The following is a 20,941-nucleotide window of genomic DNA, read 5'->3' on the forward strand; positions in this document are numbered from 1 at the left end:
CAGTACTTGTCTCTCATTTTGCAAATCAGAAATCTAGTATCTGCCTCCTGAGTTTTGCCATTGACTAAACTTCACATTACAACCAATTCAATGCATTAAGTACAGCAAAGGAAATAAAAAATGAAACTCCTGAGATTAACACGTAGTCTAGCGCAAAATGTGCAGTTACTAATAGATGGGAAACCATTTGCATCAGAAGAATCCCAGTTGCGCTTCTATTATCTTGCATTTCTCAGTCATTTCTGATGGAAACCTGAAGCATGTGGGCTACCGTAAAATGACAAATCAGGCGGGTAAAGTAATATCAGTACATCTTGGGATCTGTAATTTTTTGCCATTCAAAATGGGGAGCTCCTCAACATGGTCAAGTTACGCTGGTTGGCCGCCGAGGAAGATTCATAAAGCAGCCAAAGAAGATCTGAACTAGATTCACAGTGACTTTAAATACAGATCAAGACAAAGCTTAAACTGGACTCAGTCAAAAATGACTCATTCCATTTAAGCCCATATAATCAGCTCTGTTAATTAATTTTCCTTCTCTCCAACATCATCTCTAAATGCAGATTACTAAATTTGAATGTTGGGTGAACCATGCCAGTATTAGTCACATTGCAAAGGGCCGAAAGACAAGAATGTGGCAAGAAAAACAATTTACTATAGGCTGCAAAAAATACGCATGTTCAGCTAGGCTACGCTGTAGCTTATTAAAGGAAAAAATACTCTCTTTTCTTACATCAGATTGAGATGTACACCGAAAAAACCTCCAAAAACCCTCAAAAAAATCCCCTCAATTCCATTGCTGAACTCAGACTGATTGACAAGCTTGGACCTTTTATGAACACTTAAATTCACACTCTATATTAAAGAATTAACAAGATCTGTTAAATGTAAAAACTTGGAATCCACTTACATTCAAGTGCATCTGGGATTCTTAAGTGATAGAAAATTCCACAAGATAGAGGAGAAAGTGATGCTTGGAGCTATTATTTCAAAGGAGTCATAGGAATGACCCAGGCATGTAGGCTCGATACCCTAATAAAGATTCCTGGCAACGTCATTGAAAAGCTACAATGAGACAAAGGCAGTAAAGCTATAAATGACGGCGTTTTAACGAATTCCTGCCAGCATCATTTTATGGGAAATATATCTCTTCAGACAAACATGGGATTTTTACAATCCCACAAATAAAATTGATTATAGTAGCTGGATTGGCATGGCAAACAGAGATTCCCATCTGGCTTTTGAGTTCCACACAATATTCCAATCAAATGATGAGAAAGGGATTACAAATTAGTCAGCTGGTTTGCACCGATAACATGAGACTTTCCAGACTTTGGATTTTTTTCTTTAGGGTCAAAGTGTACAAATTTAGGAGCAAGGCAGAAGTTGCCCCTTTGTTTCTTTAATGCGATAGATATTTAAGAGGAAAAACGGAAACTGTTACTTATGATCCTATTAGCATCTGCAGAGCCCTGCTTAATCTGTCCTACTTTTTGCCTATGTGAAGACTTTGTATTAAAAAGCCTCATATTTCAGGGAAGTCACTAAGAATTCACATCCAGCATTTTCCTGAGGGCTCTTACCTCAAGAGGGAACTACTGGCAGAAAGACTCTGTGCTCATAGGCAGCATCTCGGCTCCGCGTGGCCCCTGCTGATGCAGGAGCATCACCCGCAGTGTGTGGGCAACATCTGCTCCTGGGGTACGCACCACGGAGCTCCTGAAGCTATTTTTAATGTGGTCTTCAGAGCATCAATTCCTTCAAAGAACAGCCCCAAACTTTTTGGGAGCAGTCACTACCATACGTAGACCAACAACAGCTTTTTACTTGTCTCAAGTCACCTCTCTGGACACAGGAGGTTGTGTTTAGTGGCTGTGAGAGGTCTCCTTTCTTACACAGAAGGAAAAACGAAAATCCAGCTGTGTGGATTTTTATGGCTTACGTTACTTGTCTTACTTATGATAATATCCTTGCAGAAATACAACAATCAGTGGTTTTTTCCAATTAAAAAAACCCCAAACACATAGCGCTCCACCTCAAAACCAGAATAGCAGTCTGTCCGCTCACTTGAAGACTACAGCAGAAAATTATTTTCCTATCATATTCAAAATATATGCTAATGGACAGTCAGAGTGCAATCTTCCCTGCTAACATGTCTGTCAAGGGGTGAAACCTACCTGAAAGCCAACTGCCCAGTCAAATGAGACCTTGACTACAGCTGCTCAGCTCTGACTAATCTGGCATGAGCTGGAAAACTAAGAAGCAAAATAAGAACTTCGTTAGGCAACTGTTGCTAAATTTGCACTTGGTAACACAGTTGGGGTGGGTGACCAGAGGGTGACAGGACCTTCTTCCCCACCAGTAACTGGCTTGAGATATGGAAAAAGTCAGAGAGAATGGCCTGGAAGTGCTTGTGCTGACAAATACATATATAAAGCAGTAACTGGTTGAGAGGGTAACCCCTCGGCGTTGGAGAGAGCTCCAGGTACAGGTATCTAATACCATCAGGAAAGTGAACCAAAGGAGGAATCGCTACATGCACAGGCCAAGCTCCAGGCCAGGATCTGACACGTGGACTCTTCTCCTGGGTCCACGTGGTGAAGGTCTAGAGGTTTGATTTGTGCACGTAGCATGTGCATCACAGAACGGCAGTTGCTCTCCACTCACCACTCCCAACCTGCTAAGTACATTTTAGATTACATGTGGCCGAGTGGTGCAGTTTTGTTATTTCATCCACTCCACCTGACTGCCCTGTGATGCTTGTCTTAATCCACCCGCAATGTATATGCCATTAAACCCCTGCTGCTCTATGACAGCTACGCATTCCTCACTCTGAGTATGTTATTTGTAACATTAACACCAGTTTTCAAGGAGCAGGGCTGAGATGGGCAAAGCATTTAACAAGGGCCACTAAACCCCCACTAGAGCATTACGACAAGAGTGACCCAGTGCCCTAAGTCACTATTCTGATGGCGAACTGTCTGAAACGGTCAATTGAGCTTTTTGATGTTTTATTTCTCCTTTTATTAGATGTTATCGCTATAGATTGTTTGAATACAGGGTATTACTTTTGAGCAGCTTTTTTGCTCCTTGAACACCCGCAGGCCGCAGTTCTTTGCATTTGGTTGCTGGCCACTTTAAATATGAAGACCAGATCTTCAGCAAATATATACTGTTAAATATAGCTATGTTCTCTTTATATGCACACATAACATCTTCCCAAGATTTCCAGAAGGGATCAGCAATTATTTACTCAAAAGTAAACATTATTTCTTAAAAACAAGATAGAGTTATTTCATATTTTTGACTCAATATTCGTGTAGCTGATTCAGTCATTCACTATGAGCATTTTGTTCCTTTTAGACAATACACCTATCAGCCACACATTAATCCCGGGTTCTCTTCTCATGGAGACCCTTGGACTGCAAAGGATCAGAAAAGTTCCTCCCTTATGGACAATATTTTTCTAATATAAGTTAAAAACTTCATCTGCCTTCACTTCTGCATGATAGTGCTGAACAGAGTCAAACAAATACATGCAAAGTCTCACATGTTTGTGGAAACACCAGTGTTCTCTCATCCTCAAACAACTTTCCAGTCACCTAAATATATTAATAGCCCTCCGTGTTTTTAAATTCCTCTGTAAACCTGCTTAAGGTGTCTTCAGGGATCTCTTCCCACTTCTCCCGTGCTTCTCCTGAAGGAGAATTTCAGGCAAATCACAAGTCAAAGTGAAAAATGTGGAAAGACTTTTTCAAGGAGCTAACACAATGTGTTTCCTTCCCATTAGTTTGAGACATCATGATGCTGCTGGACTTCCAAGAAGTTTGTCCTCATCTTATTACATAAGAGAACTTAAAAGAAGAGCAAGATATACAACTATAATGAGCGAGGTTCTCGACATGTGGTTCTAACAATGTACCTATGGTGAAGGAGGGTTATGAATTTCCAAATTGTGCTCTAATCATTCTCCATCTTACTTGAGTGTTCTGCATGCAACACATAAAATGATGCCATAAATTCAAGTGGGTTTAGGTTTACAGTGCATTTGACTACACCACGGCCAAAGTCTCCCCAAGAAGGAAATACACTGCAGACATAACCTCTAGCTCTGCTTAAAAGTGATATATTATTATAGCAATTCTTAGTTTCAAATAGTAATTTTGTTTTTAACATGTATTTCAGAAACTGTTGAGTGCTTATTAACAATAACTTCTGTATGTGTGGTTTTTTTAAAGGAGGTAAACGGGGTCTCAAAAATTCAATGTCTGCACATACATTGCAAAAAAAAAAAAAAAAGCCAGTTCAGAGAACAATGTAGGCATGTGTTTTTAAACTACTGTTCGTGCAGTCTGGTCAGGACTGTGTGACACAGTATACAATGTTTTGCCATCCAAGGAATGTCTTTGATCAAGAGTTTATGCAAGAAGGAAAAAAAAGCCATGAAACCCTAATCCGTTCCCACAGTCCAGTAAACGTGAGCTGGACAAACAGTGGACAATAGCAGTAAAGCTTGCTGCTGGAACAATAGCTGCAACTAAAAAAATTAAAGGGTTGCTGACTCACAGTTCCTACTATCAAGAAAGATTCCACGCGGTGTTGATTATTCCCCAGAATCCTGAAGATGCTTAAGGTTAAAAATGGTAATTACGACTACATTGAGATAAAGGAGCAAAATGTACTGCTGAACAATCAAAAAATGAAAGATAGTGACAAATACTGTCTAGTACAGAGTCAGGATGGAGACACTGAATAATCAATCTTCTTTCTGCCTAAACATTTTGCTGAAATAAACTTCGTCATTTTATGATAAACAAATATCAGTTACATTCTTTCAGTGAGTATGCCACTCTTTCACGTCATCCATACAAATTCTGCACAACTACCATCAAGCTTTCTAGTTTTTCAAGACAAAAGCTATGTGCTATTTCTTATACCCATTCAGAAATCTGTAGGCAATTTTGCCAAGCCAAAAACACACACAGAATGACACATTATTGGTCAATTACACACGTACATGAAATAAACAATTAAAAACATTGTATAGCAAGCCACTTCAGAATTAACTTGCACTTACTACAGCTGATTTTTTTTACCTTTCATATATTTAATGAGAATGAGCAGGTACTACTTTATGTTAATAAAGATTTCCAAAGCCTCCTATGTTGGCTATATTTCAGATAAGCTTTGTGACCACGTGTCCTTCCGCATAGTGTTACATCATTCGGTAAAGCAAAGTACTTGAAGAATCTTAGGATGAAAAATGCTGCAAGAATGTAATTATTATACTCAGGGAATAAACACTTCTGCGATTAAGGCAGGAATAATCACAGTGCGATGCCAAAGACATATTCAAGTTAGCTACATATGAACAAACTGTATAAGCAGTGTTAAAACAGAACTTATTTGGATCTGTAACAGCATTGTACATCAGCACATATCCATATTTTCAAGTCTGAGTGCACGGAGTTCTATACTTAGAAGACTGTTTTCAAAATAGCGCACGAAGCTTTTTTCATATTATTTTTCACGTCAACAGAGGCTGAGCTGGTTATGCAATTCCAAACACTGGGATGCACTGAAGCACTTCGGTACCAGATTGATCTAATTGGCCTTTGTATGTCAATCCTGGACAGCAAAACGCGCAACTGGAAACTGGCCGCAAAACTCATTTCACACCCACCAAATCTCTATTTTTTCTGGCAATATATACATTTCTAGGGTAATGTGTACTGTCATAAATTTATCCATTTCAAAAAACCCAACAACTCTGGCAGACTGTAAAATGAGAATCTTCATGGTTACTTGCCAAACTATGAAAGCTGAAGTTTTAGGCTGTATTTAGACCAGAACCCATTGCCATAAGAAGCTGCAAAGGGCAGTATTCAAAAGGCAGTAATGTTCATACTGAGTAGCACCAAGAATATAAAGAATTATAACATTAGTAGAAATATTAAACCTTTTGTTTCAAACCAAAGCCTTCCTCATTAAGAAGATCAGGATGAGATATAGTATCACGCACACATTTCGCTGAACAAAGTCCCATCAGAAATAAAGATCCCAATCCAGAAGGACTTCAGATAATTCCAATACTCCAGCAGACTTCAAATTATATCCTTAAGATGGTTAGGCACACCAACACCAGCCCTTTGTCAAAAACATGTAGTGCTTCATGCTGTTATCACTGCAGAAATTGTTTAAGAAACCAACTACCCTGACAAGGAGTCTCATCCCCATCTTCCTTGCCTACAGCTTTATCTCCAGAAAATAACATTAGTTATTATATCATCAGCATTCCCTTTTAAGCATGCAACGCTGTCATGTAATTACAGGACATTATTAAAAAAACCTGGAAAGTGTTCAAACAAGTCACCCAGGGAGAAGGCGCCCACTTTGATTTGAGAATAAACTCAAAAGAACTAGAAAATAATCTAAGATTATTAAACCAGACCTTGCAACAGAAGGTTGTACCGAATAAAATATACAGCTTTAGCAGTTTGTGAGCAAATAAATAAATATTCGATCCAGGCCTGTAGTTGCATGATTTTTTATAGTGATAATAATGATTCAATTTTTAATGCTCTTTTCTTGTAACACCTGAATGTGGAGATAGGTATTAAAACTTTACATTCAAAAAGGGCTCAAGAACAGATGTAGATGCATACAGAACTAAAAGATGTCAGCAGAACATGATTTATGGATTTAAAACCTCGAAAATTTGGATTATTTGATCTCTTTCCATGGGGTAAGTCAGATATCTTAAAAGGGTATCAGTTCTTGCTCTAAAGCACTGTAGAGTATTAAGGCACAGGCAGACTTGTAACAGACGTATCTCCTTTCCTTTTGTCCCAATAAAGAAAGTTGTATTTACAACCAATGTGTAAGTAAGTATTCAGAAATGCATCATAGAGCTCAAACTTTCTCTTGCATCTCTTCAAAAAAGCAAAGTGTATATATTTATAAACTTTGGAACCAATCTACTGAAAAATTAAAACTCCTATCTCAACATGTTTAAAAATAATCAATAAAAATGTGCTACCTTTTGAGAAATCCAAAAGACAAAGAGCAAAATGTGCACTTTACTCATCAAAAGCAACCCCACAAAAACAGTGTTAAAGGCAATCTTCATTTTTCTTCCTCTAAATGCTGTATATCCGGAAAGCTAGCAACATGAGTTTGCACAGGTTCTGTACGCATATTAGAACACATTATTGCTTATATTTTTCATACCACAAGAGCAACTGGGTCAAAGTCACACAATCAAACAAGGTACGCCAAAGTGGCAAGCCAGACTTTGCTTACACATCCACATTTAAGTTATCATAACCTTGTTTCAGAAAAAAGTAACTGGATTTGAATGAGCCAGACTACTCCTACAGGGTTGATTTTTAAGTCAACAACCCCGATTTTTTTTCTGATTTATTCCACCTATTTCTGTGGATTACAGATGTTCATTCAAAGCTGAAACTGATCCCTTTCACTTACAGTTTACAAAAAATGGAAAGAAAATATGCTGCTTAATGAAGCTCGAACTCGTGTTTTATTCATGTATTTTACTAGGAAGCTTTAACAAACTCCATCTTATTTTTTTTACTGTACCTGATGTACTACAATGACACAGATAACCTACAAAATCAGATTTACATGTTCTAGCGATGGCTGATTTGGTATTAGCAGCTCACGATCCCATGGCTATAAGACAGCATTGAATCAGCAATTCTGCAGGGAATGAATTCACTGCAGTCAGAGTTTACCCTTCTCTGCTGATGCCTCAAAACTCGCTATTTCTTGTACTCATCACATACCACAGAAAGAAAAATTACAAGTCTTCTGGACTGCAATGATCTCAGGACACTAGCAGTAAATTAGCTTTGTATCCACCTTCTAATAAAATTCTGTATTCCACAGTTTCAGCTGGCAGATGATCATGAAGAAACAAAACAAGCTCCAACGCAGCCCAGGCAAGTCAGAAATTTGTTAAGTGAAATGTTTCAAACACTCCTCCCTGACTACTGAGCAATAACTAGAGGTGATGAATACAGCGATACATTTTTAAGTCTTAGCAACTTCAATAAATTTAGCAGAAATTTTCTAGCGTAACTGGTCTTAACAATCAAGTGCTTCTGCAAAATTTCAAACCTATTTGACGATACAACACAGAGCCACAATGTCTAAGTCCCACTTTATTAATAGCCAATATTATCATTTACAAGATTGCATTTTTCCCCATATCTTTTCCACCCGGTCTTTAAAGCAACGCTTAGGCTGCAGAGTCAAGCATTCAAACCAGGAAATATCTGAATGACCGTTGTCCATAAAAGCTTTATTCAGCCTCTCTGTGCACAGATCTTTTGATAGTCTTTAATTACAGTGGAACACTTGCTTCCACCAGAGTCCTGACCATTCAAGAGACAGGAGGAGTAAACAGGGTGTGAAACTAATGAAGCCATTTATAAGAATTTGGTTTCATTTGTTACAGATTTTAGGAAGATGTTAACGTAACAGGAAAGGCATTGAAAGAACAAAGAAAAACCAACCCAAAAACCAAAAAACATACACTTGTATTTCACAAATCTGAATACCGGTTTTTGAAATTTTGATGGATTTTTTTTCCCCAGTAGTGTTCCAGTTTGCTTAAGTGCACACCTTACACGGTGTTTGCTAATGTTCCTTATTTTCTAGGTGACTCATCTGAGAAACACAGGCAAAAATACAAACATGCAAAAAGCCAGGCACCCACAGCCACTCTTGATGTTGGCAAGAAACACATTCTGAACTATCCAAGTACTCAACATGCAAAATTACTTGGAACAAGTCAAGTTAGACATCTCACATTGGTTAAGGCAAATCAATATTCTTGATGTAACCTGGGCTTTAACTCCTTAGCTATAAATCAAGTAAAAAAATTACCGCTAAAGTATACTGTGAGGACTCCACTGTTACAGCCCTGAACATCACAGAAAACCCCACGACTCTGTTGAAGAAAACAGTTTAAAAAGTTGGCACCGAAGAAAGTATACGACTACGTAATCCAACAGCATTTTTAACCATACCTCATTTAATCAACACCATCAGGCCCATACAAGACATGAGACAGAAGATATTCAGAAAAATACAGACTCGTAGAATAAGAGACTCCATCAGTATGTACACACGTGGAGCAAAATTAAAGACCTAACAGGCAACTCTAAACCTGGCAAATCCCAGTTTGAAATCCTAGTTGCTATAATCTTTACAGTTCGAGATGTGCATATACATATATATTTATATAATAGTTTATTGTAATAATATTAATTTAATTGTTATAAATAAAATTAAAGCAACACAAGAAAATTAGCCACTGACCAATCTTCAAAATAACAGTCATGAACTCAAAAGAGCCTTTCTCTCCTTAGTCGAATCAAATTAACTTTGTTTTCAATACAACCTCCACAGTAGCACTTTGCATATGACTCACGTATCATACACTACTATTAATCCAATGTTTCACAGACACTTGGAGCTCTCGCATCCCTTTCCATGCTTTTACACACATTTTTGTAAACCATGTACAAAGATTCCAAAAAAGGTCACACTCAAAACATGAATACTTAGGCCTCCAGTGTCTCCTTCTCCTTGTACAATCATTCAGAAGAACAACAAAACTGCCTTTTTTAGATCAAGATGCAGGGGGAGTTTATTTAAAGCAAAATTCATGGATTTCAACAAAAAATATTTTGAGTCAATCACAGAAAAATATCCGGTATCTTTCATTGATTCGATGTAAACAGGTAAAATACTTGGATTTGCAAAAATAAACCACGTTGTGGATGTAGAGATAACTTTTTCAAATTTGGATTTCTCTGAAGCCATTACAAAGTCAAATTAGCTTTTTTTTGTACTTTTTTTTTTGTTTTGTGCCTACCTATTTATTGAGATTACAGGAAATGCTATTTTATTTTGCTTCTATTTTCAGGTACATGCAGTTTGGTGCTAGTTCTGGTTCCTGGTGGCTTAGCTGCATAACAATTAAAAGCCAGCCAAATCAAACTGCCCTAAATGAAAGGACCATCGATGTTGTCATGTCCCTTTCAAAGTCTCAAGTGATGAAACAAGCTACAAACAAATCCTACCTCAATATTACTTTATTTCAAAGAAATTCACCACATAATTAGAAGAGCCATATGATGCGCACATGTTCTGTACTCTTGATTTTAACAACTTTTATCTCCCCTGTTTCCCTGAAAATAAGCCCTAGCATGATTTTCGAGGATGCTCGAAACATAAGCCCTACTCCAAAAATAATCCCTAGTTACAGTTCATTTAAAAAGCCAATTTAAATAGTGTCCAGGCAGATATACATGTAAAAAAGTAAGCATGTATTGGAGCAAAAATTGTATAAGACCCTGTCTTATTTTTGGGGAAACAGGGTATATAAATATTTGTGAACTCTTGTAATCTATTTCTTACACAACACAACGACAACCTCCACTAGATGGCTCTGACACTCACTATGTGGATCAAAGTCGTTTGAACACTTGCACGGGTAAGACAATTAAACAAACAAAAAAAGTAACCCAGGAGCCAGTTATTAAGGGTAATGTACCCTGTGTACAGCTTCCAATACTCATGCTAGCCGGATCTCTCTTTATGAAGCCACACTACGCCATGTAGACTTAGCTGGATGTACATATGTTACACCTGATGAAAGGTCTTCTAGAATTCATTATATAACTATTAATTGACTGTATTTCTTTTAAACTAACACAGTTGAATACATTTAGCTGATGGCATCCATTTTGTGGAATGAGAATAAAGAATATATTTTCAAGACTGGAAAATAAAAAGCTATTCCTTCATAAAAGGTACTAATAAATACAGTATGTCAGTATCAGAACTCTTGTGGTAGTCTTGTTTCTCTCATCACTCACTTTTGGTGAGTTGCAGCTACTTTATGAGCAGGTATCTTAACCTTTCTCCTTGGCATTCTGACTTCATTTGTCATCCTACCTTTTATCCACAAAAATGTTCCCTCCTGTAAAGTCTGCAAGCAATTCATTATATTTTACTTCGCCTACAATATCTACACATTGTGTAAACCGAACAACCTGCATACACAGATTTTTAAATAACATACACCCTTTAAAAAAGGAAACTTTGCAAAAGCATCTGTTTTCCTTTTGAGGAATTAATCTGTCAGTGCAAGGGTAGTGAGGAACGAAAGCAAGTATTTCTATTTATCAGGTTTACACACTGGTGTTTCAGTGATCGTAAATAGAACCTGGAGATAATAAATGTTAAATGACATTTAACAAGGTAATGCAAAGTGAATGCTTTTCCCTTTCCCCTTTAATATTTAGCACCTCTTCACTATTTTGATTTTGTTTAAAATAAGAGTGGATAAACATTTTCCCAGTTCTCTAGTTTTTTTTAATGTTTCTTCTTTGGTCATCCATGTTTATCTTCATCTGTTATATTCAAAATGTTAATGAAGATCTTTCAGTACCCATTCTAAAATCAGACTGAATATTTAGCATTGAACAAACCTAAAAAAGAATACACAGAAGTGTATCAAAGCATCTATTTTCCAATAAGATTGTTCAACAAAACTCCTGATTTCTTCATTTCTTTTCTTCTTAATTAATTGTCAAACAATATTTTCAGTTTTCCTTTTAAAAGGTACTTTTATTTTGCATTTGCTATCATTTCAGGAATTTTCAACTATCAAGTATTTTCACTTAATTCACTTCATTTCAAGTATTTTTACTATGATTTCAAAAGGAGAACAATAATTCCTCTGCACAAATGCAGTGGTTTTGAGCAGGTTTAGAAACTAAATATTTTCAGCAATTAATACTCTTTTTGTGTTAAAATAACAAGTTAATCCTACAAACCTGTTTAAATTTTCCTCTGATTTTTTCCAGATCTTCTTGCAGCTTATCGTAAGTGGGGTCTTCATATGGGAATTTCTGAATCATGCCTATTAATGAATCCAGAGCCTTTATCTTTTTGCTACAAAAATCAAATCAAGACAGAAAAAACAATGAGCCTGCTACAGAGGTTTTTCTCAATCCATCAATATGAAAAATATACTAATATTTAGATTAATATATAATAATTCAGAGCATAGAACCCAGTCCTTCATCCTTCTCCCATTTAGGTCAGTGAGAGTCTTTGCTACATATTTAAGCCATAATCAGAAATTACGCTGTAGCACAACTGTCAAATTAAGGTTTCCCGTTTAACTGCCAAAAGTTGAGAAATATTCAAGAATCTTCAGAAATATTAATGAGATGACTGAGGAAAATAAAGAAACGCAATTAAAAAAACCTCATCAGAACACATATCGAAATGGCTGACAGTATGGTGGTAATTTTGCCAGATAAATTAATCAAAACCAGACAGAACAAAAAATACAGATAAAAGGATGGAAGTCATGGAAAAATGTAGGTTGGAAGGGACAGCTGAAAGTCACCTAGTCCACCTTCTGTGGATAAGGTTGCTGAGGGCCATCTCCAACCAGTTTTTGAAAATGTACAAAAATTGAGCTTCTAGAGTCTCTCTGGACAACTTGTTTCAAGTTGTGAAAGTTGCCTACTGTTCTTTTATTCTGCACCTCTGCAAGGAACATGTATCCACCTTATCTAGAACTTCCCCTGATGTGGTACAGCTTGGTATCTCCCTTGTCTCCTCTTCTGCAGACTGAAGAAACCAAGTTCCCTTCTCCTCTTTTCAGTATCAGATGGTCCAGCATCTGATACCACTCTAGTGGCCCTCTGCTCACCTTCCTTCTGTTTTTCAGTATTTCTTTTTTATTGGGGAAGAGACAAAACTGGACACTATAATTTGAAACAGTGTTAAACGAACAGTATTTTTATTTTTTTAACATTACCTGTTCTTTTCATCTGTGCAATTCTGGAGCAGGCACTGCCACGTCAGTGCAAATCCAAGGTAGCAGCCAATCTGCAAATTTATAAGAATGTCATGAGGAAAAAAACCAAAACAAAATATGTAGTATACATAGTCAAACGAAAATGATGCACTGCGTTGTATCCCATTCTTCAGGAAACAAATCTCTGGATATACAAAGATGTTTCTATGCTGGAAAGTTCAGTAAATTAGGGTTGGATAGATGAGGGCTACCTGAATTACACAGTACAAGAGACAGAAAACTTCTTCTAAGAATCTGTTTAGCATTAGAGGACAAAATATTTAAAAGGCAGCATAAAAAGCAATTTTGCAAAACACTAGCCATACTTTATATGCTTTGGACCCCAAACTTTATTAAAGCATAGTAGTAGGGAGATAGTTCAAAACCAACTTATTTAAAATGCTTTGCTAGTTCCAGTTTGCTGTTAGTTATTTTTGTTAAAGTAGACAATGGAGGCTCTTTTTAAGGCCCAAACATGGGTTTGAAACCTAATGTCCCATTAAGTGCTCAAGCATATTTGAAGTGAGGCTTCCAGTCAATTTTTTCTTGACAGAAATTCAACCTACACGCCTCAAAACTACTTAGAGACCCAAGGAAAATGGAGGCAACTGACAGATATAGCAGTTACCACCGCTGTAAAAACAAGCTACAACGGTAAAACATACCTGGCTCTTGGACACTTAGCCACAGACTTCTCAGCTTAATTAGTACTGGTCTGCCACAGGGGCACAATGCTAATCTTGTGCTTGAGCCCAAGCAGACACTGTGTCTAATCCTGCCTGAGCGATGTGTCCAAAACCAGGCATCCTTTAATTACAACATCTTGCTTTAATTCTCTGCCAAGCAAGGCCAGTATCAGATCAGCAGCATCATTTTGCCCATGACACAAAATAGGCTGACAGGTCTAAGATTACCCAAGTTGCTCTTTCATTTAACATGACTCACTGTCTACAGTCCTACTGTCCTCAGGAGTTTCCCCAACATAAGCAGATTAGAACACTTCTCTTTTATGGTCTGTCTAGGACCATTTTGTATAAAACTATCCAGCTTTGGAGGCTGCTGTGAAACATACTCATCTTGGAACTACACAGTTGTACTATAAGGAAGAAAATACTTAATCACTGTATATCTCTGTATCATACCCAAATGCAAACCAAAATTTTACAATAACCATCCTTTCAGAATTTGACAGTTTACCATTTTCAGTTCAAAGGGGCTTAATACCATTGCCGCTGTTCTTTCTGTAGACAATTAACTTTCTGAAACCTGAAAACACCAAAAGGGCAAATTGCCAAATCACCTAAAGGTCTTCAATAGATTAAACAAATTTATATTTGTGGTGCTGTACTTGAATTAAGGACTGCCATGAATCCTGTGGAACAGCTTCCCATCAAAGCTGAAAAAACCCAGTTCATGTCCAAAAACACTGGAACTACACTGTACAGCACTGAACACACTCCATGTTGTGATAAACTTGAGCTGGACATATAAGACAAGTTAAGGTGCCTCCCTACCACTCTCCAGGTCCTTCATTTCTAGGAAGCCTTATTGGTGCAGGGACATCATTTTGTGAGTGCAGCAATACACAGAACTATGACTCTATGATTCTATAGTAGGCCTCAGACTACCAATACATCGGGCTTTGCCTAACAGTTATTTTCTGATGACAAAACCACTGCAATTCTGAAGTATTTTCCCATTTACCTCAGAGCCGACCTTGGCACCATGCAGCGATCCATACCTCCTTCCCTCAACAACTCCAACGTGACTGCCCTCAATGTACCCCTCCTGATACCCCTCACCATGAAACCTGTAAGGACAGAAGGATCAATTTTAGCACCTGTTTTCATTTCATATCAAACTCACACTGCACGCAAGCAACCCACAGAAACAAAAACATAAAATCGTTTTGGTTGGAAGAGACTCTCAAGACCATTGACTCCAACCGTTAACCCAACACTGGCACTAAACCATGTCCCTAAAAACCTTATCTATGTGTATTTTTAACCCCCTCCAGGGATGGTGACTCCAACACTGCCCTGGGCAGCCTGTTCCAATGCCCAACATGCTCCGTCATCTCCAAAACGCAACTGTCAATATTTAGAAACATCACCTGACATTGTTTTAAATTAAGATGCAATTACCAACACTGCGATCTTTTTAAACCAGTTTACAACAATTTGCCAAGAATGACGCACTCTATAATCCAGTGCACTACTTTCATCAGAATAACTGCAAATTCCCAACTCCACGTCAAGTTTTCACACAGTGGAAGAGCCAAGATCATAGAACAATAGAATGTCCTGAGTTGGAAAGGACCTGCACGGATTATCGAGTCAAACTCCTGTCCCTGCATAGGACAACCCCAAAATTCACACTGGGTGTCTGAGGGCTTTGTCCAAATGCTTCTTGAACACTGTCAGGCTTGGGGCCGTGACACCTCCCTGGGGAGCCTGTTCCAGTGTCCCGCACCCTCCGGGTGAAGAATCTTTTCCTCATGTCCAGCCTAAACCTCCCCTGGCACATCTTCCTGCCATTCCCTGGGGTTCTGTCACTAGCTGTTAAAGAAAAGGGAGTGGAGAATCTCCCGTGTGACGTAAGGCTGAGGGAGCTGGGTCTCTAGCTTGGAGAAGAGGCGACTGAGGGGTAACCTCAATAATGTTTATAAATATGTAAAGGGTGAGTGTCACGAAGATGAAGCCAGGCTCTTCTCGGTGACAACCAATGATAGGACAAGGGGCAATGGATACAAACTGGAACACAGGAGGTTCCACTTAAATATGAGAAGAAACTTCTTCTCAGTGAGGGTAACAGACACTGGACCAGGCTGCCCAGGGAGGTTGTGGAGTCTCCTTCTCTGCAGACATTCCAACCCGCCTGGACGCCTTCCTGTGTAACCTCATCTGGGTGTTCCTGCTCCAGCGGGGGGGCTGGACTGGATGAGCTTTCGAGGTCCCTTCCGATCCCTGACATTCTGGGATTCTGTGAAAAGCGCAGCACCTGCCCCTCCTGCTCCCCTGCTGAAGCTGCAGCCGCCATGAGCTCTGCCCTCAGTCTCCTCCAGGCTGAACAAACCAAGTGACTCTAGCTGCTCCTCATACGGCTTCCCCTCCAAACCCTTCACCAACTTCGGAGCCCCTTCTGGGCGCTCTCCAGTAGCTTTACACCCTTTTTATCCTGTGGTGCCCAGACCTGCAGCCGGTGCTCCAGGTGAGGCCGCCCCAGTGGAGAGGGACAATCCCCTCCCTGCCCGGCTGGCAACGCTGTGCTGGATCAAGCAAACTGGTCGCTCGGCAAGAACAAAGAGGAGAATTCCCCCGCCCTTCCTCAGGCCCACTACCCGCCCTTCGCCCCTCGGGTTTTCCTCTCAGCTCCTACCGCCGACTGTGGGAGCCCGGGCCCGGCACCCCCCGACCCCCGCTAGGCCGACCGTTCCCCGGGTGGAATCCCGCTCCCCGAGGTCCCCGCCAAGGCTCCTCCACCACCCTCACCTCTCCTCGGCCATCACGATCTCGTCAAACATATCGGGGCCCGCAGACGCCGCCGCCGCCATGGCGCCCTCCCAGCCCCGCCGCTCGGCATGCCGGGAACGGACGGCGAGCCGGAGGGGCCGCGGAGAGCGCGGTGCCAGCGCGCATGCGCTACCCCCCTTCTGGAGCGGCGAGGGGGCGTGGTCATTACCTCGTCGAGCCACGCCCCCTTCCGTCTCGCCCCGCCCCTCGCCGAAGAGGCGTTTGCCCGTCAGGGGACGCCCGAGCGCCGCCGGTGCCGCGGGTTGTGCGGGTCAGAGGTTCGGGTCCCGTCCGCTCCAGCAGCGAGCCCGATGCTTGTCTAAAAATTCACGGAATCAGTAGAAAACTATTTTTCGGTTCCATCTCTCTTACTGTTGGCTTCCATACAAAGTGACGACACTTGGATATCCTTCAATAGTATAGTCAGTAGTCTTCATATTACATCTACTGTTTGGTCTCTGTTTCCATCCGAGTTTCTTGAGATTCTTCAGCTTTTGAAAGTTTTTCATTGTTTTCCAGGGTTTGCTGAAGTTCAGGAGAACATGAAACTGCTTTCTTCTCAGCTCCAACTTATCTTCAACATTTTCTTTAATGTGAGAAAGGCGTTGCAGTTCTTTTCCCAAAGCTTCCAGCCGCTTCGGGGCAGGAGCGGGAAAAAAACAGCGGCAGCGAAAGGATCAATTGTGGTCTTTTTCCTATGAAAATGCAAGCTATGGTACTGGGAAAAAAAAAAAAAAAAATATATATATATTACCGATGAATTATTTTGTCTGATTTCTTGACTTTCTTTCTGGATGGTTTGACTTGTGTGGGCAGCCTAGGTGGTGGTTCACGCACACAAAGTGCAAGGAGCAGTTTGGGGGGGCTCCTTTCCAGCCCCATTAGTCCCAGGCTCCAGTACAAACCAGTTTTGCATCGACCTGAGACATTTCTGACTTTCAAGTAGTGTATTTTTTAGATGTGTATACCCAAAATGTAAATATTTTTCATGTAAATACCCAAACCAAACTTTAGTGTGCCATTCTAGACTGTTTTCTACAACATTTATTTATTATAACAGACCAACACTGTTAAAATAAAGCATTTACACTCATTTATAAACAGATATTTTAATGTTAATGTTTTCCAGATACTTACACTCAATAAAAACATGAGCATGGGCACAACAAAGCAGCCTGCTGACCCAGGGGTACGGGGCTCTGTTATCCTCCGAATCAAACACAGGAGGGCAGAGGACTCGAAAAGATGGCTTTAAAATCCAGAGATGGGTCTAAAGAAAAAATAAAACTGCATTAGAGTAGAAATGAAGTCATGCTACTAAAGGCTTAGCCAAGCAGATGCAGCAATCACAGTTCATTAAAAATGCTCCACCGCAGCAGGTTTTACTGATTTACACACAGTGACTGTTGTCAGTTGGCCAGCTCATTTTCTGCGTTAATTTAAAGTTTTGATGTCACTGGATCTCACATGAAATCACTGAAGGTTGCCGGGTGTGGACACCTACCTGCTCTACAACCTCACAATCACAAGCAAACACATATTGTTCACTGAGGGCAATGGAAATTCAAGGTGTCTTTGAAGGTTTCCTCTACAATTTAAATCTTGCTTTGGAAGCTAATAAAAAACAAGTTCTTTGATCTCAGTAGATAGTGAGATTAGTGAAAAACGCTGCAAGTATAATAATGTCCTGGCAAGAAGACTACAAAACACTAGTTTCATTTTGGGGCATTCTTACATAACTTCAACCATCAGTTTCATCCAACAAGGTTCGCGATAAACTTTCTGTGTGCCTAGACTGTCGCGAATTCACCCCAAATTCAGAGTCACAGCGATGTCTTTTTGGCAATCCCATTCGCTTCCAGGTGAAACACACCTCTGCTCTCATCGCATCTGAAGCTGCCCAAAAGGAGGGTTGGTTTCCATACCTTTTTGAGAAAATAAAGTACATTTATTTGATTTATTGTGTCGTCCTCCATTCATATACAAAGTAGAAAGAGTGGGCCCAAATTTTTCACTAACATAGTTTAGGTGCTTTGAGCAGAGGTGAAGTTGATACTATGGCTGTTGAATAAAAGATTTATAGCTTTTTACACTTCCCCAAAGTGGAAATGGAGATGCCCAGTATCTCCTTTCCTCCAGCCTTCCCACTACTCCAACAACTCGTATTTGCACATCACAGCTTCTAACTGAGACTTCACAAGGAGACATTTGACACCTGACCTTTAAAAACCTTTTTAGGGCTGTAAAATGTTCTCCTTCAAATGAAAGCGCTGCAATTCTACTGTCTTTGAGAAATGATAATCAACTGGGACATACATAGTGACTGGTGGTGCTGGTGTTTACATTCCCACAGAACCATCAACAATGGTGTTTTGAGGTTTTGCACAGCGAGTTCCTGACCGAGTCAGGTGTCTGATGGTTAAAAAAAAAAAAAAAAAAAAAAAGGCATTTTCCAGTAATCCTTCCACCTCAAGCTGTCGCCTTGTCAGATTTTTATAAGCAAAAAAGCCAGAACTGGTCAGAGCTTGGATGGGAAACCTCTAAGGAAAACCAAAGTGCTGCAGGAAGTGGTGTGGGTAATTTTGCTCCTGGCATCTTTCTCTCCGTCTGAATAAATATTGAACCATCTCTAACCACGCTGTTGCAGTAAGAAACGCTGTGCTGCTGGCGGAAGATGCAAACCCAAAGGCATCAGCAAATAAAGTCACCGGAGAGCTCGAGATGCTGTGCACAAATGCAAGGTTGCTCATCTTTGTGCTCTGGAGCAATATTCACAAACAACGATATTACATCTACTTTAAAAAAACCTCTCACAGTTTAAAACAAACAGCGTACCCTCTGAACTCTGTTATTTGTGATGTTTCCCATCAAAAGTGTGTATTTTTTTAGCAGAAAACTTAAAGTGGATTTTTTGACCAAACTTTGAAAGCTCATGTTTATTTTATTTCGTTTTCTGGGTTTGGGTTTTGTTGTTGCTGCTGTTGGTTAATTATAATTTTCGATTTTTTTTAGAAAATGGTCATGAAAGATATCTAGTGTTCAAATAAAATATTGTGGCTAATCAAAAGTGGGAATGAAAAGCTTTTGGAATAAAACACCATGACAATCAGGACTACATTTCCCAGTACCCGAGGCGCAGGAACCCTCTGGATGTGTGGCAGTGGCTCGGCATGAAGGAGAATGGGAAACACCGTGGGAGATGTTTGCCAGCCAAGAAATCTGCAATTTCCATGACTCACAACATGTCCAAACGGAAACCTTCAGTTTCTTCTGCTGCCAGGGCACTGTGGATGGCAGGTTTTAACGACAGCAGGGGTTTTTTATAGAGTAAATGCAAATCCATTACTGCTTTATTGCAGATAAAGTATAATTGATGATGCCTGCGGGCAGCACTTGTGGTCCTAGACCTGCAACTACCTGAAATGAGGTTGGAGCATGGAGGGTGTTGGTCTCTTCTCCCAAGAAACAAGCGATAGGACAAGAGGAAATGGCCTCAAGTTGCACCAGGGGAGGTTTAGGTTGGATATTAGGAAGAGTTTCTTCACTGAAAAGGTTGTAAGGCATTGGAACAGGCTGCCCAGGGCAGTGGTGGAGTCACCATCCCTGGAATTGTTTAAAAGATGTGTAAATGTGGCACTTAGGGACATGGTTTGGAGCTGGACTTGGCAGTGTTGGGTTAATGGTCGGACTTCATGATCTTAAGGTTGATCGTCTTAAGGATGACTCTATGATTGAATGATGAGAAATGTGAGGAAAACATCAGGGCACACTCACACAGCTTAAAACTGAATTCAATCATTTGTTTTATCAAGTGAATAATAACTGAAGACTAGACAGAGTGACCTTCATGCATCCCAAGGTCAACATTTAATGAGCCATTTCCAAAACCCTTCCGTAACAGAAATACTTTTCTTAGACTTGCTGTTTCACCTGGAGCTCATCAGTAACCAGCAGCAGAGAGATTCAAATTCCAGCCTTGGCATTCACTGCCCAGTTTTAGGAAAACCCTTTTGTGTCTCCATGTCTTTGCCCGTTGTACCTCAGCTTCGTCACCTTCACAAGAGCCACCATCTTCACATGGTGCCACAGTCTGCCAAAGCTCCTTGAAGTCTCTAGACTAAAGGAGTGACAAAAGAGTCAACTAGATTTCTGTGTTGAAAATGATTTTTTTTAATTGCAAATGTACATGTTACACTACTGATAATGCACAGAATTTTTTAAAAGCTATTGTTTGCTAAAATTTCATGATTACAAAACTTCACAAAATTTGTTACAACTAAAAAACCCACCTTCAGGAGTATATAAATAGAATTTTGAGCATAAATAACAGTAACAAAATAAACAGATGTATGTATTTAATAAATTAATTATAAATATTGCATTGGCAATGAAGTGCTAGGTCAGAAGAACACCAGTATTTCCAGCAGAGATTTTTTGGTATAGAAATCTCTATTATAAATGAACCTTTGGAAACTAGTAGAATCCCTGAACCCTTCTCTTGAATTGCTCCTTTTTTTCT

At 39.7% G+C, this 20,941-nt stretch overlaps 1 protein-coding gene across 5 annotated transcripts in view; it reads right to left on the reverse strand.

Moving 5' to 3' along the window:
• Positions 1-16,491, reverse strand: part of LTO1 (LTO1 maturation factor of ABCE1) — a 30,116-nt gene extending 13,625 nt beyond the window's left edge. For 3 of the 5 annotated variants that reach the window (XM_065635270.1, XM_065635272.1, XM_065635274.1), the window contains exons 1-4: positions 16,402-16,491; positions 14,615-14,720; positions 12,872-12,942; positions 11,874-11,991 (exon numbers count right to left, since the gene is read on the reverse strand). In XM_065635270.1, coding sequence (XP_065491342.1) covers positions 11,874-11,991; positions 12,872-12,942; positions 14,615-14,720; positions 16,402-16,463 — 357 coding nt within the window. In that variant the 5' untranslated portion in view covers positions 16,464-16,491. Of the gene's footprint in view, positions 1-8,508; positions 8,975-9,049; positions 11,526-11,873; positions 11,992-12,871; positions 12,943-14,614; positions 14,721-16,401 lie in introns of those variants that run through there. The other 2 variants (XM_065635269.1, XM_065635271.1) reach the window with 2 other exon arrangements.
• Positions 16,492-20,941: the final 4,450 nt, after the last annotated feature.

The sequence above is a fragment of the Caloenas nicobarica genome, chromosome 5 (assembly GCF_036013445.1).
Source record: "Caloenas nicobarica isolate bCalNic1 chromosome 5, bCalNic1.hap1, whole genome shotgun sequence".
Taxonomy (NCBI): domain Eukaryota; kingdom Metazoa; phylum Chordata; class Aves; order Columbiformes; family Columbidae; genus Caloenas; species Caloenas nicobarica.